Source organism: Drosophila obscura, unplaced genomic scaffold, assembly GCF_018151105.1.
Source record: "Drosophila obscura isolate BZ-5 IFL unplaced genomic scaffold, ASM1815110v1 contig_29, whole genome shotgun sequence".
In the NCBI taxonomy this organism is placed as follows: Eukaryota; Metazoa; Arthropoda; class Insecta; order Diptera; family Drosophilidae; genus Drosophila; species Drosophila obscura.
Genome location: NW_024542816.1, coordinates 2,102,180 through 2,125,010, shown reverse-complemented (window position 1 = coordinate 2,125,010; position 22,831 = coordinate 2,102,180). Strand labels below are relative to the sequence as shown.

General features: G+C 49.8%; 2 protein-coding genes across 2 annotated transcripts in view; one reads left to right on the top strand and one right to left on the bottom strand.

The window, feature by feature from the left end:
• LOC111078240 (uncharacterized protein CG43867) overlaps positions 1 to 22,831 on the top strand; it is a 140,740-nt gene that overhangs the window by 81,123 nt on the left and 36,786 nt on the right.
• Positions 21,933 to 22,402, bottom strand: LOC111078246. Its single transcript, XM_022372829.2, has one exon. The coding sequence runs from the start codon at positions 22,360 to 22,362 to the stop codon at positions 21,958 to 21,960; it is 405 nt and encodes a 134-aa protein (XP_022228521.2). The 5' UTR covers positions 22,363 to 22,402; the 3' UTR covers positions 21,933 to 21,957.

Here is a 22,831-nt window from a genome sequence, read left to right as displayed (position 1 = left end):
AATCTAATCGCCTCATGAAATGGGTAGATCAGCGGGCAATTCAGTGGAATTTCCGTGCCCAGAAGTGTGTGCAGCAGACTTCAGATACGAGTACGAGTAGATAGATCCTCCTCTTCTTCAGGAAACGCAGATCCACTCCACCGCCAGAAAAACAACTGTCAACTGAAGTCAGTCGAGTGGAGCAGTGGGGCACACAGAGCTAAAGTGTTGGCCGCCTCGCAACTGATTTGCCGCAGTTCCGCATCGGAAATACAGAGAGTGCATCATGGGGGCGGCATTTGTACGAATTGCTTGTTGCTGTTGCCGTTGCCGTTGCTGTGGCTGTGACTGCAACGGGTCTGCTGAGGGCCAGGAGCCAGCAGTGTCCACTCAGACACCGCACCCGCCGCCGGCGCCGCCGCCGCCGCTGGAGTTGGTGGAGCAGGCACAGGAATTAGTGGAGGTCATGGCGGTGCCATTTGTGTCGCAAATGAAGCTGGACTTTGATCCGTACGACAAGCGATTCAGCATGGTGCACTCACTCCAACGACTAAATACTAAATATGTTGGGCAATGCATTGATTAAATAAATACAAGTTCCGTGTTCAGTGTTTCGCATTCCGTTGCAGTGCAGGGCCACACTGGGCTGCCATTCCGTTGCACGCGCTGTCGCCTGGCCACACCAGCAATTTGTCTGGTCTGCGTCTGCGACTGTGGGGCACGTAGCAAACATACAAAGAGAAAGAGAGGGAGAGAGAGGGAGCCCAATGCCGCCGCTTCACTACACAAATCCAATCAAAGGCATTATTTCCTTGTACTCTGGGTATCCCCCCTTCCTTCCTGCACCCTGCACCCCGCTATTGCTGCTGCTGCTCCCTGCAGCTGGCTGCAGGACCAAAGGATCCTTAACTTATTTTGTGGTATCATTAACCTTTAAACTTGGACGCAGGCAAGCGAACTGTGTGCAGGAATTGTAAACTTTTGACTCGCCAAAAAGTTTCCCAGAGCCCGCAAACTTTTCTCCTCCTCTCTGGCAGCACAGCGTGAGGAGGGGGACAGCACCCTGCCCCTGCCCACTACCAAGTAAAACGTAAAATTTTTAACTTTATTTTCGATTTTCGTTTGCCGCAAAAATAGTATTTCTGGGGCCCCGCTTCCTTTTCCCCAACAACAGCAAAAAAAAAACCAGGGCCAAAAACTTAATTTGCGCCAAAAAAAAAAATGGGAACCCACACGGAAAACGCGAACACGGAAAAGAAAAACTTTTGCCGCGCTTACTCCCATTCGTTGGCGCACTGCCGCTGCCCGCCTCTTGGTATTTCTTTTTTAATGCAATCAAGCGGAAATTGATACGTCACCGCCAGCCCGAGAGTTGCAACACCCACCGCACCCCCCGCTCAAAAGTGTTGCCAAATTGTTGCAAATAAAATTGCTGATATGGAAATTTTATGCGCAAGTTTTTCTTGCTTTCACACGCCGCAAACAGAGACACAGATACAGATACATAAGCACCGACACCGACCCCGACTGCCAGACAAAACGAAGTCAAGAACTTTTCCGTTTCCTTACAAAAAGACAGACACAAAAACACATTCGCTTGACTGTGTGTCAGGTGTGTGTGTGTGTGTGTGTGTGTGTGTGTGTGTGTGTGTGTGTGTGTGTGTGTGTGTTTTTTTTTTTCCATGGATACGCCATGGTGGGTGAGAATCTTTAAAAGACGTGACTGGCCCGTACCAGTCAACGAACTGGACTACCCCTCCGGGGCTTCCCAGCTAAACTCACCACACACAGCTACGCACCTCATTCCCCGCGGGATCACCGCAAAGTATTACTTCGCGGGATGGGTTGCCTACTTTAGGCACTCTCCGCCAAGCGTCGCTCCCTTTTCGCATCTTCTCAGATCGCTCTGGATGCCTACAAGGGTGTCGCAGACGCGTTTCCAATTCTCCTCGGACTCCGTCATGTAGGCCATCAGCTCCTCTGGTGGTGGGACGAACCCTGTTCTTGGGCGGTACCTCGTGCAGTGGTAAATCACATGCTCCGGATCCTCGCTCTCATGCGGGCACTCGGGACACTCGGGGGTGTCATCGTGTCTAAACCTGTGCAGGTACTTCCTGTAGCCTCCGTGGCCCGTCAGGAATTGGGTCAGGTGATAACTCACCTCTCCGATTCGCCGCCCTATCCATGGCTCGATGTCTGGAACAATCCTGTGGGTCCATCGTCCATTAGTGGCTGTGTTCCACCTTGTCTGCCATGTTGCTATCGACGCCAGTCTTGCCGATGCTCGGATGGTCTCTGCCGTTCTTCCTGACTCCGGGCGCTCTGCGTATAGCTGCGTCATCTCCGTCGCTAGGATGTCCACCGGTATCATACCCGCGAGGACCAGGGCAGCATCATCCGACACCGTCCTATATCCGGACACCACTCGAAGAGCGCAGAGCCTGTAGGGCACTGACAGCTTCTTTCGGAGGCTCTTGTTGCCGATTAGGACTGACGACCACACCGGCGCAGCATACAACAGGATCGAGGCCACTACTCTTGACAGGAGTAGCCGCCGGCCTGCCTTTGGACCGCCAATGTTGGGGAGAATCCTCGACAGGGCTGCCTGCATCCTGGAGGCTTTCTGGCTGACGTACTCGAGGTGGGCACGGTAGCTCAGTCGGTTGTCCAGCATCACGCCAAGATATCTTATTGAGTCCTGCGACTTAATAGTCGCACTTTCCACCTGGAAAGACGCATACTCCACCTTTTTCCTACTCGTGATGAGACCGGCCAGGTCCAGTCCTGCACTCTCCATCCATCTGGACACGATCCGTACTGCCTCGCTCGTCGTTGCCTCTATCGCCTGGAGCTCCTTGGCCACTACGACCAGTGCTAGGTCGTCGGCAAAGCCAATCAGCTGGCATCCTGCGGAAGCTGGATTCTCAGGACGTCGTCGTACATTATGTTCCACAGAAGAGCTCCTAGAACTGACCCCTGTGGTACTCCGGCTGTCACCTTGTAGAGCTTCGGTCCTTCCTCCGTTTCGTACCTCAGTACCCTATCCGACAGATAATTGTCTATTATCCTGAGCAGGTAGGTGGGGATTCCTATTCTTCCGAGGGTCTCCTCGATCCGGGTCCAGTTCGCCGAGTTGAACGCATTACGGATGTCCAGGGTCACAACCGCGCAGTACTCCTTCGTTCCAAATCTCCATCGGGTTCCCTCGATCGCCCTCGATGCGATGTCGGTGACCGCTCTGATGGCGTCGACCGTGGATCTGGCCTTCCGGAATCCATACTGGGACTCTGACAGAGCTTCCTTCTCTTCGATCACTGCTAGTAGTCTAGAGTACACGATCCTCTCCAAGACTTTACCGACGGTATCCAGCAGGCATATTGGGCGGTATCCTGACGGTTCCTCCGGGGGCTTGTTTCCTTTAGGCAAAAGGATTAGGCGCTGCACCTTCCACTGCTTGGGAAAAACTCCTTCCCTTAGGCATCTGTTGTAGGTGTCAACGAATACCTCCGGTCTGGTGATTGCTCCAAGCTTTAAGGCCTTGTTGGGTATCCCGTCCGTATCGGCTGCCACAGTTCGTGGTCTTGGCGCGAAGAACTCCCATCCTGGTGTGGGTGCTGTGGGAAAAGTGCCTCCACGATGCTACGAAGTAGCGTCGGGCACGTTACTTCCGGCGTTTCCTGGCTTCTGATCTTCTTGGTGACAACCTTGTATGCCGTCCCCCAAGGGTTTATATCCGCCTCCTCGCATATCTGCTTAAAGCAGGACGACTTGCTGCTTTTTATTGCTCGCTTAAGAGCTCGCTTGGCTACACGGAGATCGTCTCCCAACGTGTCGAAGTCTGGGCGACCCCGCGCTCTCTGGTAGCATCTCCTCGACCGTAGGCATGCTTTCCTGAGCTGGCCGATCTCTTCGTTCCACCAGTAGCAGGGTGCTCCTCGTCTGCTCGGCTTCCTTCGCGGCATTGCAGCGTCGCACGCCTCCTCTAGGCGCATTGCAAGTTGCAGAGCCAGGCTATCTGCCGTTTCCCCCATTGGGCTCCAGTTGGCGTCGCGGAGACACTCCTTGAACGTTTCCACGTCCAAGTGGTCGTCCTTCCATCTGGGTCCGGTCGTCTTCGCACGCTGTCTCCTTCGACTTTCTCCGCAGTCAAAATGGATCGCCTGGTGGTCGCTAAACGTGAACTCCTCGCTTACTCTCCATGTAGATTTCCTACAGAGTGAGCTGCTCATGAACGTCAGATCTATAATAGACCCGCGTCCCGCCTTGAAGTACGTTAGCTTCCTTCCGTCGTTTGCAAGCACCACATCCAAGGACGCAAACTCCTCCAGCAGACACGTGCCTCTGGCGTTGGTCTCTCTGCTACCCCACTCCACTGACCACGCATTAAAGTCGCCCGCTATCACTAGGGGCGCTCTGCCGCGCGAGTCTTCTGCTATGTCTGATAGCATCCTCTGGAAGCGCGCTAGGTCCCAGCTCGGCGGAGCATAGCAGCTGTAGAAGGTGACCCCTCTCAACCTCGCTCTGACGAAACCGTCGTTCACAGCGCATATCTCCCGTGGGGGGGTTTTTACAGACCAGATGGCTGCCTTCCCGCATCTGCTGTTGGTCCAGCCGCTTCCCGGTATCGTCCTGAATGGCTCGCATATAAGAACGACGTCCGTCTTCCGCTCTCTAACTGCTTGTCTTAGGAGAGACTGTGCAGCTTCGCAGTGGTTGAGATTCAGTTGAGTGCATCTCATGCTGATCTCTTCGACAGGGCGCTCCTAAACAGGGGGCATCTACCGCTGCCGGCCACGTGCTTCCAATCGGCACTCTTTCCCTTGCAGAGCATGCACTGTGGCTCCGAGTCGCAGTCTTTTGCTATGTGGTCCTCCTTACCACATCTCCTGCACAGCTTTGATCTATCGATCTCGCTCCTGCACTGCCGTGCCATGTGCCCGAATTCGAGGCATCGGAAGCACTTGGTGACGCTGACCCGTTCGCGGAGTCTGCATCTTACCCAGCCTACCCTCAGCACTCCCAGCTTAAGCGCCTTCTGAGCGCTCTCCGCTGGTAGCCTGATTGTGGCCGTCTGCGTTCCTCCGTATGCCTTCCGCAGTTGGACGTCCTCTGTGGTGAACTCCGTGAGGGTTACCTGGCTCCTCATTGCCTCCACTATATCCTCCCTGGTGGTGATCTCGTCGAGGTCTCTGCATTCGAGACTCACCCGATGCGTCAGGGTACGGACATCCGCCTGCTCACCCAGCGTCCCAACTACTAGGCTCCTGAAAGTCTCAGTCTCCTGTCCCGACTTATTGAGCTGCAGCAAGAGCTCTCCTTTTTGTGTCCTCCTTATCCTGGCGACCGCGTCTCCGAGTCCGTGAAGGGTTTCGTCCGTCTTCACTTTACGCAGTATATCAGCGTAGCTGGTTTCGCCTTTCGTGGAAATGATGATGGCATCCGGTCTCGTCTTCTCTACGAGAGCTCCAGGCGGCTTTTCCGTCTTCTTCCTTCTGCGTCGGTTCGACACGGTCTGGAAAGGGATTTCCGCGGGCGCTTCGTTCCCCGTTTCGATGGGGGCGTCGTTTCCGACTGCTACGCCTGGCATGGTCTGTGCTTCCACTGATGCCTTGGTTCTCTTCGTCCGAGGTGTTGGCGCACCTGCAGCCTGCTTCCTCTTTGGCTCCCGGAGCCGTTCTAAAGAACGGGGATGTCTGAGAGGACTGGTGTGTCCTGATCACAGCCTTAGCTCCTTCGTCATGTAGCTGGATAGCTACCAGCTCATACAGCACCCGTATGCTCTCGATCGAGTCCCTCATAGGCTGGTGTATCGAGCGCCTCTTCCCATCGTCGAGCATCTCCACAAGCTGCGTGATTTCTCTTCCGAGATCGCGCAATGCTGTGCTGCTCTCTTTTTTTTTTTTTTTTTTGTATAGGGGGGAAAGCATTGAAAGCCGAATAGTGTGGGACTTTCACCCACTAAAACCTGACCCTACTCTCCGTATATCCCTCCCGAGGCACTAAACCGTTAGGTATTACTTCGCGGGGGGGGAGATGGCATGAAAGCCTCATCTAGATCTCATCTAGAGTTTGAATTCTGGTTGCGCAGTCTTTCAGCGCGACGCAAGGATTTGATTATCTCTGCACCTAAGTTGCTTATTGCAAGAAAATTGTTTTGCGAGCTAAGTAGAATATCCATCAAGTCTGAGACTATGAATGGCCTCCCAATGCCTAGGCTTAGCTCTTGCCGTTCTGCAGAGAATCTAGGACAGACAAAAAAGACATGTTCTGCGTCTTCTATGGTCCGCGCACAGTGTGTGCAAAACGGATCCGTCTCGTGCTTAAACCTATATAGGTATGATTTAAAGCACCCATGGCCTGTCAAAAGTTGCGTCATGTAAAAGTCAACCTGTCCATGTCGTCTTCTGACCCATTGGCGTATGTCGGGGATAATACGCCTAGTCCAGCTCGCACTCTCCGTGTGGTTCCAGCGGTCCTGCCATCGGTCCAACGTGGCCTCTCGGATTGCCGGCGTTGTCGATTCTCCTGATCGTCCTTCAGCTGCCAAAAGGTCCAGTGGGATAAGTCCAGCCAAGACGAGCGCTGCATCCTCAGATACTGTGCGGAAGGCGCTCGTTACTCGCAGTGCACAGGTGCGGTACGTGGCTTTGCAAGGCTTTGCATAGGACTTGCATGCCATGGCGGGTGCCCAAACTGGTGCTGCATACATCATGATCGATTTGACCACGTTCATGATGAGCCACCGACTCCGCTGGCGAGGACCTCCGATGTTTGCCATCATCCTTGAGAGCGCTGTTGTTGCTTTTGCTGCTTTACTGGCTGTGTACTCTAGGTGGTGTTTAAACGTAAGCCGGTGATCCACTTTCACTCCCAAGTACAATATAGCTGGTTTGGAAGTGATTGAACAGCCTGCCACTTGTATTGTGGCCGCTTCTACGGCTTTCCTGCTGCTTACGAGTACCGCTTCGGTCTTGTGGGCGGCGAGAGAGAGATTTTTCGTCCAACCCTTTTACGACCTGCTGTATTGTGCTGTTCGTCAAGTTTTCAACCTCGTGCAGCTGTTTTGCTACTGCAACGATGGCAATGTCGTCTGCAAATCCCACGATGCGTGTTCCTTGCAGGGTGTCTAGACGTAGCACTGCGTCATACATGACATTCCACAGGACTGGGCCCAACACTGATCCTTGGGGCACGCCTCCGGTAATTAGGTGTTTCCTTCTTCCTCCTGACGTTTCGTAGAGTAACACTCTGTCACGGAAATAACTGCTTATCAGACTTACAAGATATTCCGAAATTCCAAGCTGAATCATCGCATTTATTATGACATGCCAGTTCGCTGAGTTAAAGGCGTTCTTTACATCAAGCGTTGTGATGAGGCAATACTTTTTGTCACCGCCCTTCCAGCGTGTTCCTTCTATGGCACTTCTAGCAATGCCAACCACAGCATTGACAGCGTCCACCGTACTTCTCTTTTTCCGGAACCCAAACTGCCAATTTGAGATTCCTTGCCGTTCGTCCAGCTCGCTCACGAGTCTGTTGCATATGATGCGCTCAAATAGTTTGCCGGTGACATCTGCACACAGTGGTCTGTATGCTGATGGATCCTCTGCTGGCTTTCCTCCCTTGGGCAGTAGGACCAGCTTCTGCAGCTTCCACCTCTTCGGAAACACGCGATTCCTTATGCAGGTATTAAACAGATCTGCAAGAATCGACGGCTGTAACTGCGCAAATTTTTGCACAACGCGTGGCGGCACGCCGTCTGGTCCTGGTGCCTTATCCGCTTTTATACGGGTCGCCTCCACTTTAACTTCTGCAGCATCCGTATACGTGGATTCCGCAGTGGTTGTAGCGAACGGAAACGGCGCAGTTGGCTGCTTTGGGAACAGCGTTTCCACTATTGCTTCGAGCTGTTCTGGGTCCACCGGCATTGGGCGTCTGCACATTTTCCCCATCACAAGCTTGTATGCTGAGCCAAATGGTTGTGCGTTTGCTTCATCACACAGGTCTTTCCAACATTTATTCTTTGCCCATTTAATGGCCTTTGAGAGTATACCTCGCTTATGGCGGTACTCAGCGAGCACCAGCGGGAGACTAGGTCTGTCTCGGGACCGCTTAACTTGCCTTCTTGCTCGGATACACTCTCTTCGCGCATCCGCGATGTCCGTATTCCACCAGTAGACTGCCTTCCGCGTACTGGTTCCTCTACGTTTCCTTAGCATAGTAGCATCGCAAATTTTGGTTAGGGCGATGGCCACGTTGTTGGCAAATACATCCGGGTCTGCGCTGGGCAAGATCTGCGCACTGTTTGTCGCTACTTGTAGGGCCTGGTCATCCATAGAGTTTTGGCACCAGCTTGTAGAGTTTATCCTGATAGTTTGCACTTGCTGCCTTCTGATAGTGCACAGTATAGCTGCATGGTCGCTGTGCGTATAGATGTTGGTTAAGGTCCATACTGCAGTCCTTGCGAGCATAGGACTTGCAAACGCTACGTCTATGACGGATCCTCTTCCCGCTCTGCTGAATGTGTGCGTGTTGCCTGAATTGAGTAGCGACACGTTCAGCGTGGCTAGCACGTCAAGCAGAATTCTGCCCTTCGGGGTGGTTCTTGTGCTCCCCCATTCAACTGCCCAGGCGTTGAAGTCACCAGCGATGAACAGTGGGGAACGGCCTCTCGCATCGCATGCGATTTCATCCGCTAGCTCTGCAAACTCCATAGTTGACGTGCTGGGGGCTATGTAGCAACTGTATACATGGATGCCATCCACCTTCGCTCTTCGGCCTCCAGCGGCACTCACGTTTGAGAAGTGCATTGCTGGCTGTCCACAGCTCCACAGGGCTGCTGCTGCACTTGGGTTCTGCACCCAGCTTCCATCGTGCTTTGGTCTATAGGGCTCGCTGAGAATGGCAAGGTCCACCTTCAGTTCCTGGACTGTTTGCTGGAGAAGATCCTGAGCCGCTCTGCAATGGTTTAAGTTTAGTTGTATAAACCTAATCCTGTATTTTCTTTGCCGCCTTCACGTATTGCGGGCACGCTTTGCTGAGCGTATGGTGTGCCACGTTCTTTTCTCCTTCTCTTGCGCACAATATGCAGCACGCTTCATTTTTGCACTCTGCGGATGAGTGCCCATCTCCACCGCATTAAAAGCACTTGTCAGAAGAATTAAACTTGCTTCTGCATCTGGCTGCAGTGTGGCCGAAATCCAGGCATTTAAAACATCTTCTTGGTTCCGTCTTGCTGCGCACGCGACACACTGCCCATCCAATACGGACGTTTCCTGCCGCAAGGAGCGTGTTCGCTACCTCTTTTTGGAGGATCATGGTAGCGATCTGCATGCCTCTATAGCCCCTGCGTAGTTTCGGGCCGCCTCCCTGGTAGATCTTCCCTCAGCTTGGTGAAGATTGCTTGCAGCACGTCATCACCCGTAGTCCACTCGGGTATGTCCCTGATCTCCAGCAGGACCTTTTCTGTGATCATCTTAACGGATGCGCTATCTCCGAGGACATCTTGAACTGCATGCTGCAGCTTAGCAGTGACCTCATCAGATGGCTTGCTCATCTGCAGGAGAAGTTCTCCCGCTGCAGTACGTCGTACGCCACTCACGTGCTCCTTGTATTGCTGAAGCTCAGCGTTATTCTGTACAGTGGCCAACACTTTGGCGTAGCTGGCCGGGTCACTGCACTTGACCACTATGGCATCAGGACGCTGCTTGTTCCTGGCTTTTGGCTTCGTCTTACTCTTGACCTTCTGCCATGCATTAGGCCTCTTTCCCTTGTCAGCTCTTGGTGATTCGCCTCCGCTGCTGCAAGTTGGCTTCTGCGGTGCCGTTTCGCCATCCTTGCTTGGGATTCCGTTGTCAGGATTCTTTCCTGGCTTAGGACCGGCTGCCTTGGTGGTTCTACTTTTTAGAATTTTTGCGTAACTGCTTGCAGTGGTCGGCGGCGTCCTTTGGGTCGCCTTATCCGCCGTTTGGCAAATCTGTGCCTTGCAGGTTTTTGGTGTCTCTTTGACCGTGTGCAAATGCTCCACTACTGATCTCTGTAGGGTCAGCATCTTCCCCAGGCTATCCTTCATTCCCTGGTTAACATGGCGAACCACCGGTTTCTTCTCTGTTACCAGAAAGATTAAATCCTCCAGTAACTTACCCAGCTCAGCCATCTCTGCCATTGGGGGCGGAGGCTGCTCTCGGGCTTTTTTGGGAGGTGTTCTCCTTACAGGACCCTCGGGATCTCGTCCTCTTTTCGGCGTATCATTCGCCTCCTCCTGTGCTGAACCAGTCGGCTTTGGCGGGATATTTCCTGCCGATCCAGTTGGCGGTGATCGCCGTACTCGTTCACTTTTAGTGAATGGGTTTAATGCATCATCATCATTATCACTTGTCGCTTGGTCCGCTGCGCCGGCCAAGTGGGCCACCGTCGCAGTAGTTGTTGGGTGGTAGGGGGGTGTTGGGGCCTCCAGAATCCTTGGCCCATCCATGGGTGGATGTTCGCGTAAGCCGTTGGTTCCGGTTCCGGGCGGTTGCTCACCACTGATCGGAACCTTTTCCCGTCGGTCTGGCAACGCTGTTACGCTACGATCGTTCGTTTCGCCACACTTTTCTGTGCGTCTGATCTGGCAGCGCCTTGTCAGCTGTTGCGTTGTCGTTCCCTAACACCACTCGCAGTATTTGGCCAAAATTAGCACAAAATACAGGGACTAGCAAGTGGCGCCAATAAAGGAATAGAGGCAAGGAAGGGAAATCAGGCGCTTACCTGCGGTTCCTTCCCCCCTCTCTTCGACCGTGGACCGTGGGCGTCAATGTTTCCCAGTTGGAGTTGGGGACAAATAGCCGCTTCCCGACCTGTGCGCGTGGCGTGGTTTGCTGGTAAGTACCGCAGCACTGCCGTGGCTCTCGATAAACTCTGTTTGCTTTTCCAGGCTGGGTCCTGAATTAAATTCGTCGTTTTCAACGGAGCGGGACAAAAAACGCGTCCGCACTCACAGAACAAAACACTCTATGTGTGTGTGTGTGTGTTTTTTTTTTTGTATAGGGGGGAAAGCATTGAAAGCCGAATAGTGTGGGACTTTCACCCACTAAAACCTGACCCTACTCTCCGTATATCCCTCCCGAGGCACTAAACCGTTAGGTATTACTTCGCGGGGGGGAGATGGCATGAAAGCCTCATCTAGATCTCATCTAGAGTTTGAATTCTGGTTGCGCAGTCTTTCAGCGCGACGCAAGGATTTGATTATCTCTGCACCTAAGTTGCTTATTGCAAGAAAATTGTTTTGCGAGCTAAGTAGAATATCCATCAAGTCTGAGACTATGAATGGCCTCCCAATGCCTAGGCTTAGCTCTTGCCGTTCTGCAGAGAATCTAGGACAGACAAAAAGGACATGTTCTGCGTCTTCTATGGTCCGCGCACAGTGTGTGCAAAACGGATCCGTCTCGTGCTTAAACCTATATAGGTATGATTTAAAGCACCCATGGCCTGTCAAAAGTTGCGTCATGTAAAAGTCAACCTGTCCATGTCGTCTTCTGACCCATTGGCGTATGTCGGGGATAATACGCCTAGTCCAGCTCCCACTCTCCGTGTGGTTCCAGCGGTCCTGCCATCGGTCCAACGTGGCCTCTCGGATTGCCGGCGTTGTCGATTTCTCCTGATCGTCCTTCAGCTGCCAAAAGGTCCAGTGGGATAAGTCCAGCCAAGACGAGCGCTGCATCCTCAGATACTGTGCGGAAGGCGCTCGTTACTCGCAGTGCACAGGTGCGGTACGTGGCTTTGCAAGGCTTTGCATAGGACTTGCATGCCATGGCGGGTGCCCAAACTGGTGCTGCATACATCATGATCGATTTGACCACGTTCATGATGAGCCACCGACTCCGCTGGCGAGGACCTCCGATGTTTGCCATCATCCTTGAAAGCGCTGTTGTTGCTTTTGCTGCTTTACTGGCTGTGTACTCTAGGTGGTGTTTAAACGTAAGCCGGTGATCCACTTTCACTCCCAAGTACAATATAGCTGGTTTGGAAGTGATTGAACAGCCTGCCACTTGTATTGTGGCCGCTTCTACGGCTTTCCTGCTGCTTACGAGTACCGCTTCGGTCTTGTGGGCGGCGAGAGAGAGAGATTTTTCGTCCAACCATTTTACGACCTGCTGTATTGTGCTGTTCGTCATGTTTTCAACCTCGTGCAGCTGTTTTGCTACTGCAACGATGGCAATGTCGTCTGCAAATCCCACGATGCGTGTTCCTTGCAGGGTGTCTAGACGTAGCACTGCGTCATACATGACATTCCACAGGACTGGGCCCAACACTGATCCTTGGGGCACGCCTCCGGTAATTAGGTGTTTCCTTCTTCCTCCTGACGTTTCGTAGAGTAACACTCTGTCACGGAAATAACTGCTTATGAGACTTACAAGATATTCCGAAATTCCAAGCTGAATCATCGCATTTATTATGACATGCCAGTTCGCTGAGTTAAAGGCGTTCTTTACATCAAGCGTTGTGATGAGGCAATACTTTTTGTCACCGCCCTTCCAGCGTGTTCCTTCTATGGCACTTCTAGCAATGCCAACCACAGCATTGACAGCGTCCACCGTACTTCTCTTTTTTCCGGAACCCAAACTGCCAATTGGAGATTCCTTGGTCTGTATGCTGATGGATCCTCTGCTGGCTTTCCTCCCTTGGGCAGTAGGACCAGCTTCTGCAGCTTCCACCTCTTCGGAAACACGCGATTCCTTATGCAGGTATTAAAAAGATCTACAAGAATCGACGGCTGTAACTGCGCAAATTTTTGCACAACGCGTGGCGGCACGCCGTCTGGTCCTGGTGCCTTATCCGCTTTTATACGGGTCGCCTCCACTTTAACTTCTGCAGCATCCGTATACGTGGATTCCGCAGTGGTTGTAGCGAACGGAAACGGCGCAGTTGGCTGCTTTGGGAACAGCGTTTCCACTATTGCTTCGAGCTGTTCTGGGTCCACCGGCATTGGGCGTCTGCACATTTTCCCCATCACAAGCTTGTATGCTGAGCCAAATGGTTGTGCGTTTGCTTCATCACACAGGTCTTTCCAACATTTATTCTTTGCCCATTTAATGGCCTTGGTGAGTATACCTCGCTTATGGCGGTACTCAGCGAGCACCAGCGGGAGACTAGGTCTGTCTCGGGACCGCTTAACTTTCCTTCTTGCTCGGATACAATCTCTTCGCGCATCCGCGATGTCCGTATTCCACCAGTAGACTGCCTTCCGCGTACTGGTTCCTCTACGTTTCCTTAGCATAGTAGCATCGCAAATCTTGGTTAGGGCGACGGCCACGTTGTTGGCAAATACATCCGGGTCTGCGCTGGGAAAGATCTGCGCACTGTTTATCGCTACTTGTAGGGCCTGGTCATCCATGGAGTCTTGGCACCAGCTTGTAGAGTTTATCCTGATAGTTTGCACTTGCTGCCTTCTGATAGTGCACAGTATAGCTGCATGGTCGCTGTGCGTATAGATGTTGGTTAAGGTCCATACTGCAGTCCTTGCGAGCATAGGACTTGCAAACGCTACGTCTATGACGGATCCTCTTCCCGCTCTGCTGAATGTGTGCGTGTTGCCTGAATTGAGTAGCGACACGTTCAGCGTGGCTAGCACGTCGAGCAGAATTCTGCCCTTCGGGGTGGTTCTTGTGCTCCCCCATTCAACTGCCCAGGCGTTGAAGTCACCAGCGATGAACAGTGGGGAACGACCTCTCGCATCGCATGCGATTTCATCCGCTAGCTCTGCAAACTCCGTAGTTGACGTTCCTTCTCGCTCGCACACTTGCCGCATTCAGTGCGCGAGCAACCCCTAGCGTAGGAGATGTAGAATCTTAATGGAACATGTACATTGTACAATCTACATGTTAGATGTAGAATATACATTGTAGATGTAGATGTAGATATCAGATTTAGGAAAAAAATTTAAAAATTTAAAATGTAAAATTTTTTTTTTAATTCTAAAATTCTAAAAAATCATATGCTCAAAAATGTATATACTGACTGAGTACGGGTATAAGTAGAGTCGCGTCCCCAGAAGCGACTCGCACGTTCCTTCTCGTTTTAGCTCCTGTTTCTTTCAACAAGTAAGCCAACTTTGGATGACCTATTTGTCGATTATTGTTCCCATTTGATTCGCTTTTGTATAATTTTGTTGTGCTCATTAACCAATTTTAATGCTTTTTTCATAATATTTCTTGTTCCGCATGCATTTTTTCCATTTTGCATAAAAATGTTGGCAAAAAATTTGAGTTTTGCTCTTTAAATATAAAACATGTTTTAAAACATGAATGTTTTTATTTAAACTCCACGTAAAAAAATCAAAAATAGCTTTTTCTTGGTTGGATTCATCTTTTTCTTGCGCCATGCATCAAACAGCTCCGGGTTTGAAAACTCGAAGTCCCTTGCTAAAAATTAATTTGCGCAGATAGTGCGGAAAAGTGTGCATTGAGACAAACTGCCTTTAAATCAAAATTAATAGCTCTACAACATACAGTTGGACGTACACTTATGGACTCTTATGGTCGTTTTATATGTCTCCACGAACTTGAAATATATTTCCAAGAAATGTGCTCTGAGAACGTTTACTACTTTTTTACTACAAAATATTAATAGAACTCGCACAAATACAAAATATTAGTACAACCATTACATAGTAAAAACCCGTGTGATTGCTATCCTTTTTAAATTTCACAAAAAGAACAGCTGCTAGACTTAACATTGTTCTGTTATATAACATTTTTGGTATTGGACTTTACAGTTTGAAGTTTTCTTAAGATGTTACCAAAACAAAACAACCAATTTTAATACTTTGAGAAAATGACTAAATACCCGAAAAATGGGAATTTTCCCCATAGTGCACTGGCCTCCTCATCCCCATCTTCATCCAGCGTTGCCACCGCTTAAGCCTTTCGGGTTCTTAACGTTGATCAAAGTTCGCTGTTTGACTGCCATTTTTAGCGTGTGCCTTTTAGTGTTCCATGTTCCACATTCCGCTGGCTAGCACGGTCACACTTGACCATCAAAAGACGAGAAGAAGAGGAACCACTGAAAAATTCAGCCTCTTCTGCACGAGTATTCCATATTTTTCTTGGCTGAAACGCATGGAAATGGAGCTAGTTTCAGGCATGCCTCTCGTCAAGTGTTCCACATTCCGCTGGCTAGCATGGTCACACTTGATGTACTTCCGCCACACCTCAACGACGCTCCCCAAGCGCCCAATCCCCGACAATCCGTCCTGATTAGCGGACCCAATCTCCCTTGTGAAGCAGTTCCAGAAATTCGGTCATAAAAACTAGCTTATCGGCCAGAGACCCGACCCTGCCTGCCCACTGAAATATATCCACGTATCCTGGAGAGTGAAGAGACTAAAATGTGGGGAAAGAATGATCAAATTAAAGTTTGGCCATCAATGCGGCTTACTGAGGCATAGAATCTTAGCCTGCAACTGGAGGCTGCTACTGGGGCGGAAGGAAACTACTCTGTTTCTCCCCATTTCCACATTTTCCACATTTTCAGATTTCCCCATTTGCCATTTCCGTTTCCGTTTGGCGGCCAGCTCAAAACGCACATCAATTTGAAACTTAATCTTGCCGCACAAATAAGCCACGCCAAAAGTTAAGACCCACAGCCAAGAGACGACCAGGTCCTGTTCCTGCTGCTGCTGTTCCTGATTCTGTCCTGATTAAGTCCTGAACAAATGGTTGGGGGCTGTAACTGGGGACTGGGGACACGGACCTCCATCTGGTGCTCCATTTTCTCCATTGTATGCAAACAATTTACAGCGTGAATGGGCCGGGCCGCCTGAGCTCCAACAGGCAGAGAGGAAGATGAAGTGAGTGGACCTAGAACTGGAGAAGGAGCCCTGGCAAAAATGGTGGGCCCGGCCTGGGAAATGAGAATGAAAAACTAGGCGCCGTCTCATGCATAAAACTGAAAATGAAATACAAGCCAAAGTCAAAGGCACAAAAAGAAAAAAACACACGAAAATCGTACCCAAAGATGAAAATGAGAGGAAATGCAAGCAATAGATGCGAAGCGATGCTCGGACCCCACCCACCCCCCACAAGGATAATTGAAATTCGCCACAAAAACCGGAAAAAAGCTAAAAAGAAGGAGAAGGAGCCACAGCAACAGCAGGATGCAGATTTTGGTAAAGGGAAAATATTGTGAAAATCCAATTCAAAAATTGAAATGGAAATGGCAAAGCTCTCGCCGGACAGTGCTTGGGATTTTGTGCAGCATTTAGAGATTTTCCACACTCATTAATTCGTTTTGTGCTAATTTTGTAGGCTGAGCCGCCCTGCCCCAAACTTTCGAGTGGAAAATCCCATAGATGCGACTGGGCCTTGAAGCAGTCGTTGGGCCAAAAATATTATTACGGCTAGAGGATGGATGCCATGATTCCTATGGCATCTGAGAGAATGCATTGAACTTTTGAGTGGCAATTACTTTGCCCTCAAGGAGAAGCGGCTTCAAGGACTACTCAAGGCACTCGGCAAACGGCCGCACAATTAAGTTAATTACGGAGTAGCAGTGCCAGTGGGAGGAGTAGGCTAAAGGCGGGCAGGTGGGCAGGCAGGCAGGTAGGAAAGGCACCTCATCCTCTGCCAGTCACTGCCAGTATTCGTAGTCGTATTCCTATTCGTATTCATTCATTCATTGCGTTCCTTTGTGTGTGCTGCTATCGCTGCTGACTGCTGTTTCGGCAATTAACTTGATTGCGCCTATAAATATGCAGCACTTGGCCGTGATTATTGCGCGGACTCTCTTTGAGACAAGGGACCAGAGCACACCCATCTTTTGCATTTGCCTTTTGTGTTCGGTTCGCTCTGCGCCTAAAAGTCTGCCACTAATTGTTATTCCTCGACTGTCGCTGCGAATCTCCTGCGTTACGTTGTCTTTCACGTCTCGGAGTCTGGGACTCCGCCAGTTTCAGTTTCAGTTACAGAACTTGCAGCTAATGGCGGAGTCCTTGAGACGCTATCAACTGCTAATAGCTTTGGGATATATTTCGCACAGCTCTCCCACGACAAGTCCTTCCTCTAGTCCTTCCTCTTGCTTTTGTTGTTATTTTTTTTTGGGTGCTTGCGCCTTTCATTACTTTTCCAACACTCAACAGGTTTTCAGTTGAGGGTTTCCACTCCATTGGCTCATTCCGCTGTTTCATTCCAAGTTGTCTATGACTAATCTCCAACATATGTTTTATTCCACTGTGCCATGGATATTTCTCTGAATTTTTAAATGTTTTCGCTACTTCTTTTACTTTCTCTAGGCATTCAATGTAATTTTCTGTTTTTATTTTCCATTTCTGCACTAATTTTCCCATAATTTCGAATGATTTATTTAATTTATTGCAACTATTCCCCTACTCTCTATATACATATGTTTCTTCTCTATCTTTCCTCTTCATTTCCACTTTGTTTTCCATGTAATTCCATATCTTTTTTGTACCAATTTTGCCTTCACAGAATGGCCTCCTCTTGGAGCTTTTTTCTTTATCCTTCCATCCATCCCATTGCTTTGATCTGCCGCTTATTCTCTCAGTGTTGCATGTCTAGCTGCCAATCGGCTTATTGTCTTCACTTCCGTCTCAGTCCCATCCCGTTTCGTACCGTTCCGTTCGTGTTCCTGTTCGTTGTCTCACTGCATTTCATCCATCAGGGACTGATCCCACCCCCAACCCACTCATCCCCCTCTTTGTGTGTCCTGCGTGTCCTTCGCCCTGCTCCTGCCCTGCTCTCCTTTCATGCTCTTTTTCTGCTCCTGTTTGCCATTGTTAATCTTTAACCTAAGTCCTAATCCGTGCGTCATGATTGAAAGCAGCTGCAAAAACGTTGCGTGCCTTTTGGCATGCCCCTGCCGCCCCCTCTCAATGTTGGCCTGGAGCCGAAGCAAAATGTCGCACATGATGAGCCGCAGATTGGCAACGACTGGAGAGACGCCATCGTCGTCGTCGTCGTCTAATCTGATTGCCATGATGTACTTGCCTCCTGCCAATTTGTGTCAATTTGGTGGAAGCCCCAGTCTCAGTCCCAGTCTCAGTCCCCATCCCCTGACTCCAAGCATGAGGCAACATTAAGCCAGCCCCGCAGCAGTTTTGCAGCAGCTTAAAGTTGCCTCGGAGCCATGGCCTGGTCCCTGCTTGTTGCACTTAAGGCAGCTTCTAATTAGCGCTGGTGGCGCTGGTTATGGCTCAGGTGTGACAGGTGCAGCTGCTGGTGCTGGTGCGCGGTGCTGTGGGGTCGCCCTTGGCCCATTAACCATAATTAGTAAGCCTCTGAGCCACTGGGAAAGCCGTCTTCTCTCTGTGTGTCTCTCTCCCTGGGGTTGAGAGGAGGATCAAGGTGTCTTATGCGCTTTTCTTGGTTAAATTTAAATAGTTTTCCCACTGCCAGTTGTAGCTGCATATATAGAACACTTATAGGAACAATCGGCAGTAGATTAAATGTTGCAAAAAATAATAGATAAATATTTCCGAGTTTATTTAAAGTTTATTCTCGTTGAGTGCAGCTACTTTTGGTTGCGAGTGTATCCATATTTGCGATTCAACGCTCGCTTAGGGGGATGTCCAATGGTCAGGGGTTGGCTGTTGCCCCTCCCCCTTGTCGCCTCTGTCGCTTATTTTGTGGCTGGCTAATGACACACCTTAACCCATGTTAGCCTACATTTTTCGTGTGTGTGTTTTGTGGTTATTCTTGGATTGTTGTTCGTTGTATTTTGCCACACCACTTGACCCAAAGGCCCCAAAGGCAAAGAGGCGCCCCACACTTGCGGCTGCCATGATGCGTGTGGCAGGCAGAGTGGTTGGGAGGTGGGGCGTGGCCGGACCGCTTGTGGCATGGCCTTCATGCAATTGACATCGTTCTGTGAGAGTAAGAGGCAAGAGGCAGTTGGCCTACTTTCCATTCCACCCCACAAAAAGTGCCCCCCAATGTTTGGCAATTAATACTCCATGGAGCGGCGGCCTTAGATGAAACAGAGCAAAACACAAAGGGAGAGTGTCGTTCGATAGGGAATAAGTTTGCTTAAATATTTTAATTTTTTTTGTAATTTTTAAATCTGTATGTTTAATCTACGCGATAGGGACTTGTACCTTGTTGGGGATTCTTTTTATCAGTTCTGCGTTGCCTGGAGCGTTGCAAGTGCGCAAATTGAATTGCCCAGCACTGGCCCATCGCTGAATGGCTGGGTGGCTGGGTGGCAGGGCTCCCCCCGCCCTTACTCTGCGTATGTAAATGTTTTAGCGCCATTGAATTTGATGGCAGCCCATAAATGTAATTATAATGTGCACTCTGCATGCAGAATATGCACCGCACACTCACAGGCGAGCACTTGTATCTATATCTATTTTGTATACCCCGCCGTGATGGTGGATTACTTGCAGTGGCTGTGGCAGTGGCTGTGCGCATTCACTCGTGCATTATATTCATGCATATTCAGATAGATAAACAGACATTCATATATATATATATAATGCATAATGTATAATGCATAATGCATGATCGCATTCGTTAATCAACGAGCAACGAGCTATATTTAATTTAAATTTTAATTAATTTTGTCATTTGTGTGTGGCTGGGGGCGGGGATGGGTGCTCGTAATCCATTCATTCATTTAGTAGTTTGGTTTTGTGCAGCAATCTGGGCAACGTTAAACAGCTGCGGAAACAGCAGAAAACGGTGGAAAACAGGAGGGGAAACAGCTGTGCTGTGGACACCCGCCATGGCTGTGGATTTGGATTAAAAGTTGCGCTGGCAGTCAGCGCACAGCAGTCCATCCACTGTCCACATTGGAGCTACAGGTTGACCCCAAGAGAGAGGAGACGCTGACTCACTGCTGAGGGATAATGTTTATGGGCTTCCTGCTGGAACTCTTTGCTTGCCGCAGATTCCGCGGCGACTGCGACTGTGACTTCATGGATGCGACACCACCTCTGACCGTTACACTGGCCCTACCCCCGTTTCCCGAGCCGGTGGTTGTGCAGCCGCCCCTGGGGTACGCCCAGCCCACCATCGAGGAAGAACAGGTGCAAGAGCTGGAGATGGAGGTCGACGATGGCTACGATGATCCACGGCTGCCCGAGCTGATAATCTAACCAGGTGCCACATGCCACACTGCCATACTGCAGCTCCACTGCCATTCCATTCCGTGGCTCCATTCATATGGCTTAATTAAAACTCTTTTGCAATAATCCAATTACGGGCAAAAGGCAAAAACCAAATGACAACAAATGGCATAATGGCCAGACATTTTCCATAAAAGTCTCTCTATGAAAAAAAAATGACAACAACAAAAACACAATCAAATATATCCAATAGAAAAAGAGAGAGAAAAAAAAAACCTGAACAAACAACAGAAACAGCAGAAACCAAGCTGCAAAACTCCACAGCAAACAATGCGATAAAAGTCAATTACAACAAATTTTTAATTAACTTTTTGCAATCAAAACACAAAACACAAAAACCTCGAATACCGAACCCCTAACCGAACCCTAAATAAGACGACAACAAATTCAAATGCAACCACAAATCTAAATCAAACAAAAAACTAAAATAAATTAATAAATAAATTCGGTATGTATGTATATAATAATATATGAATAGAAATCCAAATCCAAATCGGAATCGGATGCCAAATTAAGGAATAAACTGGCAGCCATGTGGGCGGTGGGGTATATGGGATGGATGTATGTGCATATGTTAGAGCGCAGATGATGCGAGATCCATGCAAGAAATCAATTATTAATTAAAGCGGAATTTGTTTTCATTTAGAAATAATATTTCTAGAATTATTTTGTGTGCCATGTGCCACTGCCACGTAGTGCAAGTAGTGCCTCTCTTGTATCCCTCTCTTTCCATCCCTCTCACGGAGTAGCTTATGCACACAAAGAGTAGTGTGGATAAAGAATATAGCATGCATATTGGATGGGAATGAACTGAAAAGATTGACCAAAATGGCACATAATAGCAGATGATGATGGTATAGGCCAGTCCTTAATTGGATAATGGACCCATGCCGAATGGCAGGGAACGAGTGGGAGTAGCAGCTGGAGTAGGAGTAAGAGTACTCGTTACAGAGGGCAATCTACCTCAAGCGATTCCCAATTGAGTAACCATTAACCTGAGAGCAAACCAATGGGGGGTGACAACACACCACTCGGAACCTCTCGCCCACTTCCCACCACTTCCAACACTCCAAAATGAATGAAAGTACTATTGAAACCTATCAAGATCTCCCACTGCCACCACACAGCGAAACAAAGAGCAGGAGAGGAGAGGTAGAGGTAGAGTGAGAGCGAGGAGAACTTTTGTGAGAATGCTACATTCGCGGCGAAAGTTTTGTGCAATGCGAGGCGAGGCGAACGACACCTAAACCCCTAGCTAATGGCCAAAAGTAAATGACTTCATGGCTCGCATGGTGGGTGGGTGTGTTGCCACCCCTCCTGCACCACCTGCTCTATCCCATTGTGGGAAAATTGCATTCGTGGCGGGGAAATTGCATTTGCTGTTTCTGGTTTTCTGTGTTTGAGTTTTGTTTCGTAGGTGATTCGCATTGTTTGTCGCGTTTCCATTCAAAGTTGTAAATGTTCTTTTCAAAGTGTCTGCCAAAGGGGAAGGGGTGACACCTCTTCCCCCTGCCGCCTGCTGCCTTTTCCAGTTGGAAACGCCATACAATTAAGCCAAAATGTGGCTGCTTTAAGCCGCCAGCAACTAGCAGGTGGGCTTCCGACCAATTAACTCAGCCAATTGGCGGTGGAAAGCGCCTACAATTAAGTGGGAGTGGGAGCGAGAATCGATGAACGACGACGACTGGCAGTGGGTCGGACAAACTTTGGCACGCACGACCCACCCAATGCGTAAGTTTTTCCCCAGCCTTAGGACTTTGTCCACGCCTTAATCCATTCCCAAAAAGTTTAACCCGCACAAGAACAAAACAACAACAAAATATTATCCGTTTGGCGGGCCTTTAATCCGTGTCCCACTAAAACTGATCGGGAAGGCAGTGTTCAGAGCCGATGGGTACGCTAAAGACCAGCTCATAGCGCTCCAGGGTCTCGAAGGAGTTGCGCTTCTCCCGCGCCAGCGGACGTATGCAGGTGGGGGCGGGCAGATGCTTCGCAGGCGGCAGATTGGGCCTGGGGGCACGCAGCTGTCGCTTGGAGCGACTCCCCAGGCTGAGACGCTGCTGCTCCTTCTCCTTCTCGCGCAGCATCTCCTGGTGCAGCTGCTCGGCGAGATCGTAGGCCGCCATGTCATCCACCAGCATGCTACGCCGATGGCTGTTCCCCAGGCCGTCGAGTGTCTCGGCGGGCATTGTCTCCGGCTCTGTCTCCGTCTCCGTCTGCGGTTTGATGCAGGCGAACAAGTCGACCAAATTGGTGCACATTCTGAGGCTTCACTGACGATGGCAGCACCTGATGCTGCTCCGCCGTGTGCCGTCCATGTTTTATAGCGACCGCTGGCCAGCTATCGGCAGCTGACTCAGCGACGCCCCTATGCAAAGCAGCTGTGTCCGAGCCAGGCACTGAGCCAGCCACTCTAGCGATTGCAGAACATTTGAACTCCAGTCTAGTCCATGGAAAATCTATTCAGAATATCTATGCGAGATATTGGCAGCAGGTGGTAGACATTCTGCAGGAAATCTTTGTGGGACAAACAATAAAGACAGAAGTTCTGGAAGAGTAGAACGAAATTGAGCTTATACTAAGCACAGTTCCTGGGCAGACGTTTATTAATCATTTTCTATATGGTGTAGGCTTACGGCAGGAATATTTCTTATTCATATTAATTAATAATGTAATGGCGAGTTCTCTACTCGTTTGGAGAGTCGAGAAATAGTGCTTGGGGGGATGGTA

Excerpts from the sequence above, each read along its gene's own strand:
- LOC111078246 (XM_022372829.2), bottom strand. The coding sequence starts at position 22,362 with ATGTGCACCAATTTGGTCGACTTGTTCGCCTGCATCAAACCGCAGACG.